A 20,088-nucleotide genomic window follows, 5' to 3' on the forward strand; every position below is an offset into this window, starting at 1 on the left:
GGCCCCGCCCCGCACGCGGCGGAGAACCGGCAGCTGGAACGCGGACACACCGCGCCCGCAGCACAGCACAGCACGGCACGGCACGGCACGGCCCGCAGAGAGCGGCCTCGCGCGGCGCGGACACCCCGAGCTCGGCACTGGGCCCGACCCAGGGGCTCTGCCGGCCGCGGCGCCGTCCCGGAACAGAGGGGCGGCCCCACGTCGTCGCGGCTTCCCCAGACCTGGGCAGCGGAGCGGAACGCGCTGCTGCGCAGAATCATCGCCGCGTGCCGGTGCTCTGCAGCGCGTGGGACGCGGCCCCCGCCGCTCGGGGTTGCGGGAGGACGAAGCTCCAGTCCCGCGCTAACGCAGGCTCCGAGACTCCAGAGAGCTCAAGGGAAACGCCACTGACCGGGCCCGGTCCCACCACCCTCCCTCCCTCTGCATATTCCAGCGCGTGAGGTTAAATTCTTCCGTGGGAATGCGCACAGAGGTCCTTGCTGCAGTCACCACTGAACACCGCTTCTCTCTTCACACCACAAATACGTACCCAGGTACGCTCCCATTTGTCCAACATCTTGGTAAGAATGGGTTTTGGATCCTTAACTTGCTCCTTTTCCCCTCACAGTACTGTGAGTGAAGGATGCAGCACTATCTTCACGCAGAAAAAGGGATTACAGGACTCCGTCCCTCTGTCTGCAGCACTGCTCTCAGGGGCTGCAGGACCAGCACTGGTACTTGGCCAACAGTGCTGCCCAGCCAGGGCCCAGCGGACTGCCGCAGGAAGGAGGAGAGGGAAACAAAAGGCACAAACACAATGAAGGCCTCAAAATGTCTGGAAATGAGTTAATTTCTCACATAGCCCTGTCTCAGCAGTTTTCAGTTTTGGACCTCATCGGATTTTATTTCCATGCCTTTTTGTAATTGCCTTCTGCCTGCAATTTTGCTCTCATTTCCTCCTGTTCCTTCAGCTTAGAACTGCTGTGTGCTCCTGCTCTGCATGTCAGGTCTCCTGTGACACTCCCATGCGGAGCACCCATGACACAACTTTTGCACAATGACCCACTGAAGCAGAAAGGCAATATTTAAAGAGAAAACACCAAGAACATTTGAACAACAAAATGATGATACTTCAAAGAGATTGGAAATTTTTATCTAATAGAAGCTAACAGGAATGCTTTCCTACTTCTTATATACAATAAATATATTTAAGAAGCTTAAAAAATATATTCCTTCTCATCATCTACAACTTAAACATTTCTAGTGTACGAATGCCACTGTATCAGAAGAAACTGCTTTGAAGGATGATTTATGTGATCTCAGCTAGAGCACCTTCAGAGCCGCATGCTTTTGTTTCCTTTCTGCTAACCTGTTCATCCACTGTTAAGTGACTGGGTGTCTGCATACCAAACAACATGGCTGACCATATCCTCAGCGTTCCTTCTGAGAACTTACACATCAGGTACAATTTTTTCAATACAACTCAAATGTAGACACAGAATTGCACCATGAACCTCAAAGGGAGGGCTCCTTTTTGCATGACATTTAAATGGCTAAAGCATCAGTCCCTGCATTGTGCAGACTTGCACAAAGTTATCTTCCAAATATCTCTAGACTACAATCAAAATTACTGGAGTCAGAAATGGCTCCCAGCACCTGGGGTGAGAGCACATCCCAGTTGAGTTTGGGCTGTATCAGGTAGAGATGGATCGTCCAGCACTATGCTGCTCACCAGCACTCTCCTTAGATCCTAGCTTCAATGGGAAGGAAACCACCAGGATCCCGTGCCGTACTCCAGCTACATCGGATCAAGGGACCAGGACCCTATGCCATGCCTGGTGGTTGGAGGAAGTTGCACACAGAGTTCATGCAAAACTACTCTCCACAGTATGTACTGGGAAAGCACACGTTGCTCTCAGGCATGGCTGCACAGTTGTGCAAAAGACCAGGGGTGATTTTAGGCCAGCATATTTGCCTTATTAAGGAAAAATGTTTGTAGCCTATTTTTAACATCAGCAGTTGGCCTGGAGGGTAGAGACAGAGGAGAGTTGGGCCAGGAAGGGTTATGAGAAGGGTCAGCGTGGTTCTCTATATAGAACTCAAAGGGAGTGTTAGAAAAAGATTAAACAGAGGTGTTTACTTTATAACTGCCATCTAAAATTCATATCTGAAGATGTGTACCTGAGCACTGAGAATCTCAGCTGTTGTATCACAGCATGCTTTGCTTGCACTCTGCCCTGTCATCACTAACTTGGAGGTTTCACAATGCAGAAATGTACAGAGGAAGTGCTCCCTCCCACAATGTGAGCTCCTTTTCAGAATGTTCACTCTTCCTAGAAACACACAGTACATCGCCCAGCTACCAGGCCCTGATTTTATAACAGTCACATAACACTGACAGCAAAAGGAACTGCTGGGACTGGAACACCAGAAACCTCCCCACGCTGGAGGAGCACACACCAGCGCTGTGGGCATCCCACACCTGCAGCTGCATCACTCCCCACCCTGACCTGGGTCAGCGCTCCTCGCTCTGCCGTCTGACTCTATGCAGAAGCCTGCTGCTCTTCAGTTAATTCTCAGCGCAGGACATCGACACCTCTGTGAACCGCCTGTGTCCAGAAACCTGACACGTGCTTGTTGCTGGAAATCAGGGTTGTTCTTCCACCCTGATTTCCAGCATTTCTGTGACAACACCCTCCTCCCATGGCTGAAATTCTTTTTTATGTGTGCTTAAAGATGCACTTGGTACTTGGAAAGTGGAAAAAATCAGGAACAATGTTATGTTTATGCCATGTATACAAGCTCTCTGATGTCATTTGTCAACATAATAACCAAACGTGATAGTCCCACAGTTTAAATCCACTTCTACCCACTGCACACTCATCATGGTTTTACAACTTCCACAAGCTTCGTACTCCTAAAGAAATCAATTTTTTCACACGACTCCTTCCCTTTTTAATTATAATTTGAGACACTTTGTTATAATCATTTGCTTAGATTAAAACTTAGATAAATGGTGAAACAGTTAATTTTTAGTACCAGCACTTCCATGCTAACCAAAGTCTACTCAAATAAGATTTGCACAAGCAGGTATACTCCCCCCAGACAGTTTACACAAGGCCAACACATTGCAGTAGAATTCATGGCCTTGTTAAGAGCCTTGCTGACATGAGCATAACAATGAAGCACGTGCTGTCCCGCCATCGCCTGCAGGAACAGCAGCAGAGACCTGGCGGCAGTGCTCCTTGAACAGGGGCTCCGCTCAGGGCTGCTCCACTGAACTTCAGTGCACTGCGGCTCGCAGGAACCTGCTGCCCTATAGGCAAGATTCAAGAGCTCGCACCAAGTGAACAACACATTGCATGGACAATGGTATTACAAGAGAAACTGCTGTAAGCTAATTAAACAGCGTCTGTTCACATTGTGTCTACGTGCATTGATCCACATGGCACACGAGTGCAGTGCAATGCCTCAGCTGTAGGCTCAGAGTGCTCCCGCTACCAAGCCAATGGCTCAGTGCACACTTCTTGTCATAGGAATGCTGCAGGTGGAAGTCAGCTATGGAAAATGTAAGACAAGGCCATGGCCAGGTCAGCAGCACAAACACTTTGGGCTGCCTGTGGGAAACAGGTGACAGTACAGGGAGAAGTCAATATGATTTTAACCTTTAGTGATGTGAGATATAAAAAAATTACAGAAACAGCAGAAGGATTTCAGTCAGACTACGAAAAGGAACCCCATGCAGTGAAGTGGTCGAACACTCACACACACGCAGTGAGCGCTGCCACGGCCGGGTCCTGCCACAGGGACAGGGCTGAGCCCAACGCCTCGCACTTCCGCACCTCTATGTGCGCTGCCTGATCTGTTTCCTTGAATAGTCTCTGATTACAGTTCCTAGGGGTTACACAAATCTGCTGACATCCACACCATCTAACAGACACCACACTGCTCCTTGTGAAGGACAGCAGCCTCTCAGCTCAGCGCTCCGAGCGAGCTCCATGCAGGACTCAGAGTCCCTCACGACAGCTTTGCCACTGCCTTTTGGGGCCGACCCGCTGCCCCCAATCTTCAGACCCCCAGCCACTGCTCCCCAACCTGCCACCCCCCAACACACAACCCAGCAGCAGAGAGGCATGGTGCCTAAGTACCGCAGCCAGGTGGCTGGCCAGCCCCATGCACTGCTTTCCACGCACTGCTTTCTAAGGGGACAATATCTCTTCCTTCCATGGCCAGACACATAACCAGGCAGCACCTGCTTGCCTAAATGTAAATACACCCGCTTAAAAGACAGGACCAGAAGCACTGATGACGCTTTGTGTACAGCCCAGCCCTTTGGTTTGCGTGAAGCTGGGGCACATTCCCAGCAGCACCATACGGCCTCACATGTGCTGCCTGAACCATTTCCCGGTGACCGTGGAGATGAGCCTAAAATGCAGTTCAGCACTGCTGGAATCCCCCACTGCCTCCCAGGGGAACAGCAGCCTTTTCTGCATATCTTTCTGACTTCTATACGACCCTTCTCGCAGACCCTGTTCTCCCAGTGTACATAAATATTCTGTCAAAACATTCACAAAAGAGAAAATTTGGCTGTTAGGAAAAGCCACCAAAATTGATTTTCAAATTTAAAGTGAACTTGACCTAAGAAAGAGCAGGTCTGCCTGACATCCCTTCACAAGAACATAAAATACAATCACAATGAAATTGTTTCTCGCACAAGATATCTTGTAACCATTATTTTCAAATGCTCAGTTAGACTTTTTTAATACGCCTCTCATTGAGACCCCCTACAACATTTTACTTACACATCAAATTAATAGTTTTCAGTATGTTCTCTTTAATTTTTGCATTTTGTAGGGTTAGCAGAAATGTTATAGATGGAAATAAAATCAGTACTTTATGAACAGAAGGCAAAGAGGTAGGCACCTCACTGATAGCCTGGAAGGAAGGACCTGCCGGAGTAGCCAACATGGGATATCCTCTTCATGCAGAATGTTTGGAAGATAAGAACGTCACACATTTAAAAGAACACGTTCTCAGGATTACCCCTTTCTGTTTATAAATATTTCTAAATCTTTAAAATTATTTTATACCTATGCATTCTAAACTTCCTGCTATCAGTCTATGGTTTTCTGCACACACCAGGGCATAAATTGCATCAGAAAAACAAAACTAGATTCAAGAAAGGTGCTTAAATTTATGTATTTTTTTAATTTAAGCTTCTTCCGCATTATCTACATTTTCCTATCAACTAAGAAAATACTTAGTTTCACTGCTGCGTTAGGATGATTCTCTCTCAATCACTGCGAGGACAACATCCCGTATTTCTGAAAGCCAATTCAATAGCATGAACCAATTCATTTTCAGGATGGATGAAGGGAACCATTTGTACACAGACATCCCGAAAAGTCATAGCTCCCTCTATCGACTGAGACTGCAGGAAGGGCACCTGCCCAGCATAGAGAAAAAGGCACTGAGGCACTGTTGGTAATTATTCTATCTGCATCTGTACCAAATCATCTGAAGTAGTTTCCTGTCAAAGCTTCCCACATATGAAGATCACTAAAATATCCTGACATAAAGGTGTCATCCCCATCTAAAAAAATCTCAAACAGCAACACAAATAACCAAGAGTACAGTGGCATTCTAGGTCTAGATGCAGCTTCTTCAATTAAAATTTCTTTGCTTCACTCACAAACTACAAACGCTGCTGATTCAGGCCTCCTTGCCCGCCTCATTGGACGTTGTTCTACTCCAGCTAGGGCATCTGTCCTGCACACCTTCAGTACTGACAGAAATTGGGGCACTCTGAACGTGATGCCTCCTACTTATTTCCACAGAAACTACAACAGCTACAAAAAGCACAATAGCATTGTTGGATAGAGCACATGCTCAGATACAAAATGCTATTTTCCAGCACAGTCACCACCATTAGTTATGCATTTTTGCTCATGATGAACATTGCATGCCACTCTCATGACCACCGTTGCCAATGCTGAAACGCAGCACCCACCCCTCGCTGTGCTCACATCCACTGCTTGGTCTCCAAACGTGTTCAGTGTCAATGAATGTCAGTGGGTGTCACATGCAGGACCTCAATTCCACCCCTTTGCTTCGTACACACTCCCATGTCACTCAGCAAGGGCTGAGGAAAAGGGTCAGATACTACTAAGTGTGCATATAACAACTTTAATGGCTTTACTGGGTTTTATTTTCTGTAACAAATCTGGACTAATGACAGTTAGACTATCCAGATGCCAATTATACTAAAATTAATTTGCTGGCTCTCCTGTATTTTAGCGTCCTTCCACTTTGTCCATAAAGACTTTGAGCACAAGGTCACTCCAGTGCTTCACTAAGGTGATGGCCACCAGGCAGGGAAAGGCAGTGCCTGGCACAACACGGTCATTTGAAGCAATTAAGTGACTGAAGATTAATTGCTGTGCTTGTAAAACAACCCTCAGACTAATCTTGACCAATCACTCTGCAATTACACCACTACATCATCTGCTGTTATCTTATCTTGTTGCAAGATGCAAACAGTGCAACCCTATCCCTGCACAAAGCATCAACATTGCGTTGTGGCTCTTCTGCTGGTGGAGGAGAGCAGCAGTCCCTGTCACAGGGGCTCGAGCTGTGTTAGCGCACGCTGCACACAGCTACTGAATTGCATTTCCTGGAAGTTCAGATCTGTAGCTCCAGGTATTTGCAGCATTAGCTTTAAGAATAAATTCCTGAGGCTGAAATGAGCCTGATGCTCCTCACACAGTAATCCACCCAGATTTCTGTGGTGCATCACTGCTGAGCATGCCTATGCCCCTACTTTACAGTGAAGAAAAGATCCTCCTCCTCATTATGAACCACGCCAACTCTGCACAATCTGTGCTGTTTAAACGTGATTCAGCTGCAAGTACTGGAATTTAATATCAAATATATTATTATCAGAAGGGCTCATGACTAACCTCATCTGTTTATATGACAAGAATTATTTTTAATGTAAAAACAGTACTTTGGGGGTAAAACTACAAAATGTTTTATTTAGAATCTGTTACGGTAAAATTCCAAAAACATTTATCATCTACAGGTGTTGAATGGGAGCGCAAATATTACAGTATGCTGTTAATAATACTGCTTACTATTTTGTGAGATGTGTGAAAACTTAAGCAATCTTTTACAGATCTCAGACAGCCCAAGCAGTGCTTCCACACGGTGTTAATGATCTACAAAGCGACCTCCTGCATCGTTTAGGGTGGCTGTCCCAAGAGCCTGCTAATACGCCACTCATAGACCAGTGTGACTGCTTGGAAAGGGTCATTAGGAAGTACCTAAAATAAACAGGCTTACTGTTAGTAGCCTTTATGTGACTCTCATGTCAATACTGTCACAGGAAAATACTGAGCAGTGTACAAACTACAGACTAGATATTGTTACACAACTGAAGCACATGCAGTCTTTTTTTAAATAGACAGTAACAGAATATAGATTTAAGTTGGCAACTAATATCTAAAGATACTTGAAATATTTATGAAAACTGATCACTGAAAATGAAAACAGGGTGAGAACACAGGAAGTTCCGTGAGAGCAGAGCAGAACTGAAGTGCACGGTGCCTCAGAAAGCTGCCGTGGGGGACCTCACTGGAGGAGCGCACACTGAAGTGCTGGCACAGGCACTGACAACCTTTGAGTTGCTCTTTTTTCTAGGTTACTTGATTTCATATCTTCAGCATTCCCTCTGGCTGTTAAAATCTGTTAAAAAGCTCAGCGATTTTAATATGTGATAGTCTCAACTCCAGATCACAGAATCATGGACTGACAGAGGTGGGCAGGGCCCTCCCGTTCCCTCTGTGCACCGCAGCAGGGCCACCAGAGCCATGCCCAGCCCCACATCCAGGAGACCCCCAAGGAGGGAGAGTCCCCGCTCCTCTGGGTGATCTGATCCAGTGCTCCGCTGCCCACACGGCGATGTTTAGAGGGGGATCCTCCAGTGTTGCAATTTCTGCCCTCTGCCATCTACACTTGCCGCTGGGCACCACAGAAAAGCCTGGCGCTGCGCTCTTTGCAACCCACCTTCAGGAACTGATGCAGGTAAGGTTCCAACACGTGCCGTGCAACACAGCGGCTGAGCACTGCCCTTGCCCTCATGGCACCAACAGAGCTCAGGTGGAGCAACCTCTCACCAAAGTACAGCTGCTACTTTTGCAGCTCTGGAACTTTAATACTGTTTTGTTGGTTCACATCCTGTAACTCCTTACCCCACAAAAAGCTCAAAGTACTGTGAAACCCAGGCAATCTCACACCACCATTTTTAAGCCACCGAAGTCCTGATTTCACAGCTCAGTGGGCTGCTTTTACTAAAAAAGGCTTTCTGCAAAAATATTTAAATGTACACTGTTTAAAATACAACATCAAATGAAGTATCTCTACAAAACTTTAATTATTGCATTATTATCCATGCCATGAGTCTCTTTTTTTTTTTTTTTTAACAGAGCCTGACAACACGCAGTAGGATTATCACACATGCAAACATATGTAAATGAGGCGTTAGGACAAATCTGATTTGTGGTTTTGGGATAACACTTTGCCCTTCTATTTCAACAGAAACTGAAGAGAACAGAGAAGAGAACAATACTGTGAACGAAAAATACGCTGCATGCAGAGGATTATTCAGAATTTACTTTCCCTTACGCCACAAACACTCAATGTCCTTAATTCCCACTCGGAACAGAGGACCTCAGCATCACACAGGACTGGGCCTCCCCAGTACTCATTATTCTGGAGAACCATACAAACATGAGTTAATGCTCACAACACCAATCTATGCCCTGACTGTTCTCAGGGGATTAGCAAAACAAACAAGAAACAAAGATTCTTCTCTCTAAAACTTTGCAGTATCCACACACAAAGTATGGGGAGATAAATAATACAAAGCAACCAAACAAAAAACCCTCCTAGGTTAAGGAAACAATATTTTGAAGAGATTAACCTCCTGGTTAAAACTTCCTGGCAGTGTATTTAGTGTGGGGGTCATGACAGGTTATAAGCACGAAAAAGGAAATGTAGGTGTAGATCATCAGGAGACGGATGAAAGCTGACCTGCCGCACAAAATCAACATGCTGGAGAAAGAGAAGGTTCTGAGAAAGCAAGAATGAGGCCGAACAAGACGACTTTGGTACTCTGGATCTGGAGTGACACACAGGACTTCAACTGCAGATACAAAAACTATAACATGGCTTCCAGTAGATGAACAAAGACCAGCTCATATAGTTACAACTAAGAGTTCAGGGGGAAAAAGTGGAGATAAGGTAGGAACGTGGTACTAGAAATATCAACTGTGAAAGACAGTGAATAGAGTTGATAGCAGAAAATACTGCCACGTTTGATTACTTTCTTTTTTTCCTGCTAAGAACTTTGAGGCAGAACTCACGTGTATGGGGCAGGTATGAGAAATTTCTTCCCTACGAGTGGACCCTGAAGGGCAGGTCCAGGAATGCAGGTTCTGACATCTGCTTCCGGTCTGAGGAGTCTTGTCTTTTAACAACTACCCCATGACGGCATGGTCTGAGTTTCTAAGTACAAACGGACATCTCATTAAAAAACAATTTGTTTTTCACTTCTGCCACTTTCCTCATTAGCACAGCCATGCTGATGAAGGTAAGTTGGCTTTTTTTTTTCCCTTTCTCCAAATTATTGCAGGTAAAGCACCTGGTGTTAAAAATTAAGTATAATGAGAGGACCAACTGCACAACAAAATGAATCACAAACATTAGGCTCAGAACACCATTCTGTAGGCAGAGAAGACCATAAACTTAAACCACAGTGCAGTCTAATTTCACAGAGGATGAAGCATGAAGCTTTGGGCCTGACTCTGCAAAATATGGAAGGTACGGAAATAGCCTGGATGTGCTTAACAGCTCTTAAGCTTCAGTAGTAAACTCCAGGCAGAAGCACGTGGGCTGCTGTTCATCTGCACTTCACAAATATATTCGCAACAGGTAAGGCTCCTGCCACACGAGTAAGCACTGACAACTTCAGAGAAGCCTGCAAAAGCTTTTACATGCACCTAACAAAATTTAGTTGAAAGCTAATTTCTCAGCAAGTCATGTCCACTGACTTTCTGTCTTCACATGTACCAAAATGCCTTGCAGTCACGGGCAAATTTTAGGCTTAATAACCACAGACACTATGCAGCATTACTTAGTAGCTCCAGAATAGTGAAATAATGCATTGCCCCTTATTTCAAAACGCAATTGGCAACACTGCAATAATGAAACCACTACAAGAGAGTATAAAGGCTATTAGCTCTTTTAGATTACAAGATCTAAACATTGAGGAAAAAGAGAAAAAGAGAAGGGAAAGCAGAGCAGGAATTTCTGCTAGAGGGGCAGTACCGATGACTGTGGCAGGGATGAGTGCAGGGGCAGCAGGGAGGAGGCAGGCACTCGAAGCAGCCCTGTACAAATTGCCACCGTGCACCTGATGGGGGCAGAAGAGCTCCATGACAAATGGCAGCCATCTACTGCAGAGGAAATCAGGCAATAGGTGCTGGCAGTTCGGCTGAGGACAGAAGGCATGCAGCAGAAAAAAAGAGAGTAACATTGCTTGACTGCAATTCTCATATTACACGTTTCTGTCACTATTGAACAACAGTATTTTCACTGAATACATTGCTTCTTTGTCCTTGTGAGCTGTATAGTCCCGATACAACATGCAGACATGTTCACAACAGATGGATGCTCAGTATTTTTCTGACTACACCTGGATTTCCGAAATTTTTGAAGAGTTTCAAATGAAAGAACGCCAGCCTGGTGACGTTCAATTTCTTCACTGTCATCCAACAAACACGAAAGTCAAGAAAGCAAAATTGGTTGTGCTTTATATTTTAAAGACTTATTTGAAAGCTCAAGATCACAAAGAAGATAACTTGGCATAATAATGAGAAAGTTAATATGAAACAAGAGATCAAGTACAGATTTGCTGCATACACAATCGATACAGGCAAGAGTAGAACTCACTAGAGCACTCTCACCACAAACACCGAGCGTTATTTAACAGGTATTTCAAAGGACTTATTCCTATTTCATAAGCTTTGTGAAATAATGCAAGTTCAATGAGATGAAATACTTCCACCCTTTTTCCCTGATGTAACACTGAGTGAAAACTTCATCTCTCATAACTTAAAAACAGTGTTTAAGGGCTAAGTTCATGCTTAACATGACCCGTGTTTCATTTAAGATTGCTGTAACAGTCTCAGATTTCACCTAGTCCTTTATTGACCCCATTTGAACTGTGTGGTAACTGCTTTTGCAATACAAGTTGCTAAACACTTTTTATCAACTACATCATTTGAACGGTGTGGTAACTGGTTTTGCAATACAAGTTGCTAAACAATAAGTTATTAACTGAATGCTTGCTATGTTAGCTTCACGAACACCAAACACACTGATGCTTCTTACAAGACCGATTTAACAATTGGCTGAATTATGCTTTCCTGATTTCACTGAATCATAAAATGAGAAACTCTACTAGAACCATATTAGTGATTTAAAATTTATATGGGGTTGATTTGTAAAAGTATTACAATTTTATGTTGCAATGTTAGTAAAATCTGACATATGTTATTTAAAGTTGTAAATCATCTGCACTTAACCTGTGAGTTATCTACCAGCAATCTGTAACTTCAAGCAAAATCAACACACTTCCTGCCTAATACCCACAGTCACACGCTAAGATTGCAGTTATCCTAGTCTGAGACATGCCAGATACTGCATTAATATTGCAGCACAAAGGGTGCCTTTTGTAGAACATCTATCAGAATAGACAATATTCTCTCCCTTGCAAAAAAAAAAACCAAAAAACTAGCATTTGTATTTTCAATTTTTACTGTGTTTCCTTTGCAATTCAAATGAAAGGAAGCTCACATGACTGAAACAGCTCTCAATAAAACAGCATAGATTTCACAGCAATACATTAGTTTTACTCTTTCTCTCTTTATTTTTTCTAGATGGAAATAGAGATCTCCATCCCATAAGGTTTAGGGCCACGCTGAGTTACTCGCAACTACTTCATGCCACAAGACCATACTGTTTCCAGCTCTCGAGAAAGCTAACAGCACAGGTCACCTGGAGCTGGCAAGTCTCCTAGGAAAAAAATAAGAAATCCTACTCTGCCACCAAACTTTTCTCACTCCTACAATCTACTGGCTAAAAGACAAAGGGTGCTTAGCAGATAACAGGCAGGTGTAATACAACTTCCTTGCCAGTGACTCAGACTAGAACATGTAATAAATTTTAGGTCTCGTTCTCAGTAGCAGTTGAGAACTGGGCAAGCTGTGAGCATGGTCCTCTCGATGCATAATTTTCAAGGGACTAGCAAATTCATGGCCACTTCTTAGAAAATAATGGATTTATGGCTGTCCAAAACGAGTGTCACCTATATGGAAGTATTTTGGCTTTAGACAAAAGTGTCTGAATATACAAAAACATACAAACGTAAAAAGTGACCCCCAGGCTGAGAGGATGGTCAGACATCCTCTGCTGGTTGGAGTTGAAGACATCACATCACAGTATCCAATTTACTGAAATAGCATTTTTTCCATTCTGTATCCAAATCAGTTTTATTAGTTTTAGATGGGACAAAGTTAATCTTCTTCACAGTAGCTCCACTCCTATCATGCTCTCTTTTGGATCTGCGAGCAAACAAGTACTGATAACACACTCATGTTTTAGCTACTGCTGAGCAGTGCTTGCACAGTAACAAGGCCTATTCTGTTTGGCACGCTGCCTCTCCACCAGGAGCACAAGGAGATAGGGGTGGACGTGGTCAGGACAGCTGACCCAGGTGACTGAAGCAGTATTCCACACCACACAATGTCATGCTCAGCAATAAATGATAGAGGAACAAAGGAGAGGATGTCTGGAGTTACAGCCTTCATCTTCCCAAGAAGCCAGTAGATGTGATGAACTCCCACTTCCCTGGAAGCGACTGAGCATCTGCTTGCTGGTGGGAAGCAGTACGTTAACTCTTTGTTTTGCTTTGCTTTACCTACTAACCTGTCTTTAATCTCAATCCATGAGTTTTCTCATGGATTTCTCTTCCTCATCATTTACCCTCCCAATTCTCTTCCTCATCCCTTCCTGCTCAACGACTGACCAAGGCTAATGTGGGACATAGGCCAGGGCCTTCTCAGTGGCAGTAACGCCCATGGCCGCCTTTACAGGGCAGCAGGAGAGGATCTCCAGGACAGGGCTGTGCAGGGAAGGCAAGGCAGCAGCAGCCTCAGCAAAGCAGCCTAGTGCTGCACCACCTGGGCAAGGCAAGCCTAGCCGGTCCAAGGCTGGTAACTGGATTAAGCCAAGAGTCTAGGTCCCAGGGAGCTCCACAGCGATGTACCACGTCCAAGGTCAGTTTGGCTTGTCAGTTAATAGATCTGGGCTCAGATCAATCGAGAGAAAGAGTCAGCTTAAAAACAGTTCCCAAGGCAGGAGCTGCAGGCCCTTGCTGAGACGATACCAGCTTCCTTCAGAAGAGCTGGCCCTGAGCGCAGCCAGCTGAACTGCAAGTCAGGGGCCATGCTAAGGGCTGACATGTGCACACCTCTCCTTCAGCATGACCAATCCATCCAGGGCTGCTTAATACTTTAATCAGACAGTCATTTCTGCAGTTTGCCCATCACGACTGTATTTTGTCTATCACAAAACTTTTCCTGTCATTTATTTCCACTTTCTTCTAGTTCTTCCTGACCTTGAGGCGCCATCCAGAGTACTGTGTCCAGGTCTGGGGCCCCCAGTACAGGTTTGACGTGGAGTTGTTGGAGCAGGTCCAGAGGAGGGCCACGAAGATGATCAAAGGGCCGAAGCACCTCTCCTATGAAGAAACATCGAAGGAGTTGGGCTTGTTTGGCCTGGAGAAGAGAAAGCTCCACAGAGACCTCATTGCGGCCTTCCATTACTTGAAGGGAACTTAGAAGCAGGAGGGGGACCAACTTTTTACATGGTCTGATAGTGATAAGACAAGGGAGAATGGCTTTAAAGTAAAAGGGTAGATTTAGGTTAGATGGTAGGAAGAAATTTTTTACTCAGAGGGTGGTCCAGTGCTGGAATGGGCTGCCCAGAAGGCTGGGGATGCCCTGTGTCTGGAGGCACTCAAGGCCAGGCTGCATGCGGCCCTGAGCAGCCTGAGCTGCAAGGGGGAGCTGGAACTAGATGACCTTTGAGGACCCCTCCAACCTAAGCCATTCTATGACTCTATGATATGATTATACCAAAAACTGATAAAATCATGCATGTCTGAATGAAGTTTGTAAAATAATGAAAGAACAAGAAAATATTTTTATATTGCTAGCCCTAGAGATGCTGGAAATTAGCTGCTGCACAGAATTCTCTATAGCAAACTGGGTTCCAAGTTTTTTCAGATGTCTTCCATGCTTTCATGGCTAGGCACCTGACACTATCTGAGATAATCTACCGATTTTACTAAAGATGTAATAAGCCAATACGAATTAAACAGCAACATCACTCACCAGATGAGTGCATGGACACTCGTGATGGACATCCATGGAAAATAAAACCAAGTAGCTCTGAAGCTCTACACTGCTAGCAGGTTCCAACAAGCATGGCTTTTACTTCAGCATTTTTCAAAGACATGAGATGCTGTATCACACCAATGCCTGGGGTAGGAACTACAGACACAGCTCCACATTGCCAGTATGGTTTCCTTGGTCATTTACAGCCAGTAAGAGTATGAAACAATCTTCACCAATTCTTGCTTGTTTTGGTATTTTATACACTGCAGAAAACCACAGTTTGGAATCCACAGCAGTTTTTGGTTTTATTTAACATCTTCAGAGCATCTGTTTCCATCACCATCCTTAAGCAGGAACCAGATGTTCCTCCAGACACTATTCAACTTTGATCCGTCATAGCTGAAGCTGGTTAGATGTAGATTTACAACTTATGCACGCACCCATCTTTTGTAAAGTTATAAGACAGTTTCAGGACTAGGGTGGGGAAATGATGAGTTTGAGATGATTCATCCCATAGACTTTTAATTTAAAAAAATTGCATCACACAAAAGCACAACTGCAGAATGCCACATAGGGTGAGCACTGGGTAATCCAGTTGCATTTGAAATCGAATGCTGTTAAATAGCCAGACGTTGAAGACTGATATTTATCTTGTAATTTTACATGTGTAAGTGTAAAACCAGAATGAATACTGTCTCAGCTTGAGTACATGTTCAAGCATGTCAAATCTCTGAAGTAAACTGAAGCCCTTATGACTAGAGGCCTTTGCCGTTGCTTACTTAGGAAAAGCTCGTGTCTGAGCACTGCCATTGCTTTGGCCATGACTTTTTAGTTGGTTCGGTTAAAAAAAAATTCTTGCTCTTATTTTAAGTCTTTTTTTTTTTCCCCCCACCAAAGAGAACATACAAGAGAAATTCTGAAACTAACGTAAGTCAGAAGAATGGATAAATTTTACGTGTAGCTGCAAAATCTTTTTCAGGAAAATAAAGATGTTCCTTGAAAGATCATTATTGGAGATTTTTAGAGTCACCATGATACCTAAGTTGTTATAATGTCCTCTAGTTTCTTCATTGCTATGAAATATTTTAAATAAAAAAATATCTCTGACAAAACATTTCTTACTCCAAGCAATTTGAAATCCTGCTCATTCTTTTCTTTCCCAGTTCTATATGGTCCTACACAGATGCTCTCCCAGTTCACAGCTACATCTCTGGCAGGGACTGAATGGGTTGCCTAGTGGCAGTATCACTCATTGTCATTCATTCAAGTAAGAAGTCCTAATTCTTACATTAACACCACTGTTCTTATTAAAGAAATGCACGGCTTATTTTGTGTCCTGATCTGTTCCTGTGTGCTGCTGAAGAGCTCCTTCCCTCTGCCGAGGTAGAGCTCTGTTAGCCAGGGAGCACAGTTTATGTACCACCCGCAGTACAAATAGAACAAGTTTCTAGGTAAAGAGGGTATGCACTAAGGTAATGCCAGGACTCCAGGGAACTCCTAGCAAGTCTTCCTTGCCTACGTTATAGGATTTAAACACCTTTAAAAAATGCATCAATCATTAAGTAGGATTTTACTTATTCTACTTCATAGAGCAAGAGAAGTTTTTGACTCCCGTGCAGCTATTTTTCATCAGTTTTCATTGTTTTAGGTGATCTAAAAGAATTAAGTCAGATTTTTGGAAATACACAGAATAGGAATACTAAAATTACTAAAACACCAAAACTCAGAGACATATCAACAAACATTGTTGGTACTCCTGAAGGGTTTGTTAGGATTTTATCTCAAAGTCCACTTATATTTTTCAGGATAAGTGTTAGGAAGCCCAAATTAGATCAAATTAGAATAGAATCCCAAATTAGAGCAGTGGAAGAGAAGGTCTCAGGCTAATGGCAGAGGGTGAGGTAGCAAGTCTGAAAGCAGCAGATACACTTTGGACGGTAAGATAACGAGGGACTATGCTGAAGTGCATCAACTTCATCTCCATGGCTTTCCTCAGCCTTGTGACAAAGGGTTCTCACAATGCACGCAGATATCACAGAGATACTAGCACCACTACAAAAGGAAAATGTGAGCACTTCCAGAACAGCCTCCCTCCTGCACATATGCAGAGGACATCACAGCTGCCACTTTTGTGCAATAGCGCTTTATAAGTAAGCAAGCTATGTTTAAAATCAAGTATATCAGATCTCAGTGAAATAAATGAGCTACGGTTTTAACGTGACAAACCAAAGACAGCTGTCATGCTCCATAACTCAAGTTGCTGGATTTGGATACAAACTTGGAAAATTATTGGCTCTCCTCAAAGTTCACCTGAAACAAAGATCACGAATCCAATCAATGAAAAAGAGCTTGCAAGCAAATAAACCTGAAACTAGTACAAGAGCTCTTTTTTGATATGGTTCAGCTGCAAAGTTAGCCAGTCCTAGGAGAGCATCCACTTTTACCAAATACATTACTATTTCTATTCTTTTAATTGCTGTCAGGAACAGAAATCTCAAATAAAGGTAGACTCTCAATGCTCCTTCCAAGAGGAATATTTACGCAACTAATAGATCGCAATGATAAACCACAATTTAAAGACCTTGAAAGCACTTCAACTAAATGGATCTAGGAAAGAAGAAAGATTTAGACAAATACTGCTTCTTGATATCATCAGTAAACTGATACACACAGCTCTGCAAGAACAAGTCACAGAACAGAGGCTGTCGTTTTGGCAAATGCCCATTTCAGCATAGTAGTTGGGCTGATTTAAATCAGATTCGGCCAACCTGGCATTGCAGCTTGGTTACCTGCTGCAGCCACCATTCCCAGAGCCTCTCAACAATCTAAATGGTCCACAGCTCCATTCACTCACACTGGAATTCCTCACTTTTACAAAATACACAATAGGATATGAAGGGAAGAAAAAAGCCCTATCAGTAAATACAAGTTTTTGTTGCAGGAAATAGCTGCTAACAAGGACAACTCTGGCTGTTGCTCTTCCCATCGTTCCTTGCTTGTCTGTTATGCACCACCTGACCAACTTAACATGCTGCAGAAGTGGTCCTCATTTCAGCAATCAAATAAAATAAGCCACCTGCCATGTGGGAAAATGACTAATACTTGCATCCTTCAAGCTCTTTGCTTCATCACATAAGAAAATTCTGAACACAGTAGCATTAGTGTTTGCTGAAAGAAACTTGCTTTTAAAAATAAGATTCAAAAGTCTTAAGAAAACACACAAGGAGATGATAAATACCAAAGGTAAATCTGAGTAACTTACTGCTGTTGCGGCCTCCTCTCCACCTACACAGACAGAAGAAGCAATCTCCATCACGGACAAGTTCGTGGGAGCATCTGTAGTAGACGACGATCTGGGACGACCTGGTTGCATATCTTGGGCAGACCTCCTGTTGATCTGCGGACTTCCTTTGGGAGGGTCCATCTTGCCCCGCCTGCTGTGCAGGCTCGTCCCTCTCTTCATTTTAGGTGGCACTCTGATCTGCTGAAGCACTCGGTTCAGAGCTGTAGGGTGGGTGGAGACACCATCAATTTCAGCACAGGTGCTTTGGCTTTCCAAATCCATGTCAGACTCCAGATCAGCCTGAACTTGCTGAACATCATGTGGAGAAACTGAGGACCTCCTGCGCTGATGCTGGAAAAGGTGCTTCAAGCCTTGACCAATCACATTAATGTTCTCCAAAGCATTATGGGTTATTTTGGATAATTTTTGCTCTGATTCGTGCTGTTTTTTGGTCTCTTGATCTTGGGATTTGCCTCCAGGATCAGGGTCATCGTACAACTGTTCACTGCCAGAGGGCTCCATTGATGACACCCCACAGGTTAATTTGACTATTTGTACATAAACATGTCCCCTGTCTTTAAAAGGCTTGTGTTTGTTTTAAAAATGCCAAGATTGTCAGCCAATTAGGTGTGCAATTGCTCCAAGAGTGACTACACATGCAGCTGTGCCACGGTGATCTCATGCTTATCTAATGTTAAACAAAAGAGCCATTATTACACATCCATGCAGAGAGTAGTGGGTTAAAAAAAACAATGTACAAAACATGCCATTAACAAAACAAATTTATCAGTTTTCCAAGCATCCCTCAATCCTGGTATTAGTTGCATCTAAGGCTGTGTGCAGAAGCCAAAGCTTGCATGAGACAATTCATTTATTGCCTAGGGGAAGAAGCATAGCACAAAGTGAAGCAGGAAAGGTTTTTCTCTTAAAAAAAAAAAAAAACTACAAAAGGGGGGGAAGAAGGAAGGGAAAAACAGGTTCTTTTTTTTTTGTTATTAAGAACAAAGCCCATAATAGTATCTAACAGAACATGAAGTTGCACTTCTATAGAACACGTTAAACTTTTTGGCAGAATTAATTTTGTTCCTTACCAAAGATTTGATCTTTCATGCTTCAGTCATAATGCCTGTCCTGCCTACCTGACTTTCCTGCAGGAATGCCTAACTCCACACAATTTGATAAATGCAAGAAGACAGAACATTTCCAAATCAGTTAACCATTTATCTCCAAGCACTAAGAAATGCCTTATTACTGCCAGCATCTATTGATTGCACTGGAAACTAGACGTGAAAATCAAGCAAGAACAGGCAAGTGAAATGGTTTCAATGGGCATAGTCTTGTTCATAATTCTCAAAGAAAACAGAAACTCCTTTTTAAAAGATCAAGGAACCCATCTGAACGGGCACGGGGAGCAGCACCACAGCGTGCAGGTCAGCCTCTAACACAAGGAAAACACACAGGCTTTCTCCAGAAGACGCCAACCTCCCCTCCCACGTCGGCAGAGTTCGGACAATAGTTGGTTACACCTCTGTGCAACTGAGAACTTATGTAACAACACACCGTTGGAGAAGTACAGCAAGGAATGAGGAAGGAAGGAAGGAAGGACACAATATCTGAGTTTCACATTAGCACCATGAGATCACATGCTCAGAAGCTGATCATTGTTTTCTTCCAGGAAAACACTTTGATTAGGCTTCTATAAAAATATAGAAACCAGATCACAGAAGTCCATCAATCTTGGCAGAAGGCAGCCTGTGCTTTAAAAACCATTTCATTTGAAATGCAGTGTATGTTTGGGATTTGAGAACATCCGTTTGTATTTTGAAGCAGCTGCAGAAATACAGTGCGTTGAGGTTACAGCTGCAGAGCTCTCAATTTTGTACTTCTGAAACCTGACACAATGGGTTAGAACAGATGTTCCAAAATGCTTTCTAAACTGGCAACCAAAAATATCTGAAGAGCTGCCTCACGCTCCCTTTTGTTTTCTTTTTTTTCCCAAGTGTCACTGCAATACGCTGGAGGTAAGATGAAATTCAGTACTTACAGGAAGCAAAACACTGGAATCTTACAGTATTTTAGCTGAGTACTTTGAAAACAAGTTAAAAGCATTGGGTTAAAATATATTGTCAGTTTAATCAATAACCCATTAAAGGCAAAGCAATAAGCCTTGCCTCAAAAAAATAAAGATATTTGCCTACATTCACAGGGGAATTGCGGCAGAATCAAAAGACATTAACAACCAATCTTGTATTTTTACATTCATAACGCTTCCTTTAAGTGATTAGTATCATATTTGGATTTTTAAGC

At 43.5% G+C, this 20,088-nt stretch overlaps 1 protein-coding gene and 1 long non-coding RNA gene across 6 annotated transcripts in view; one reads left to right on the forward strand and one right to left on the reverse strand.

Annotated features, from left to right (window-relative positions):
• The window catches only part of TMCC1 (transmembrane and coiled-coil domain family 1), a 118,193-nt gene that overhangs the window by 49,808 nt on the left and 48,297 nt on the right, over positions 1-20,088 (reverse strand). For 2 of the 5 annotated variants that reach the window (XM_021409919.1, XM_021409918.1), the window contains one exon: positions 17,761-18,469. The exons of 1 other annotated variant lie outside the window; for it this stretch is intronic. In XM_021409919.1, coding sequence (XP_021265594.1) covers positions 17,761-18,303 — 543 coding nt within the window. In that variant the 5' untranslated portion in view covers positions 18,304-18,469. The remainder of the gene's footprint in view (positions 1-17,760; positions 18,470-20,088) is intronic. 2 more of the 5 variants (XM_021409921.1, XM_021409920.1) reach the window with 1 other exon arrangement.
• Positions 10-3,398, forward strand: LOC110405034. Its single transcript, XR_002442647.1, has 2 exons — positions 10-533; positions 608-3,398. It is a non-coding gene; the product is annotated as an uncharacterized LOC110405034 (long non-coding RNA).

This window comes from Numida meleagris, chromosome 11 (assembly GCF_002078875.1).
Source record: "Numida meleagris isolate 19003 breed g44 Domestic line chromosome 11, NumMel1.0, whole genome shotgun sequence".
NCBI lineage: Eukaryota > Metazoa > Chordata > Aves > Galliformes > Numididae > Numida > Numida meleagris.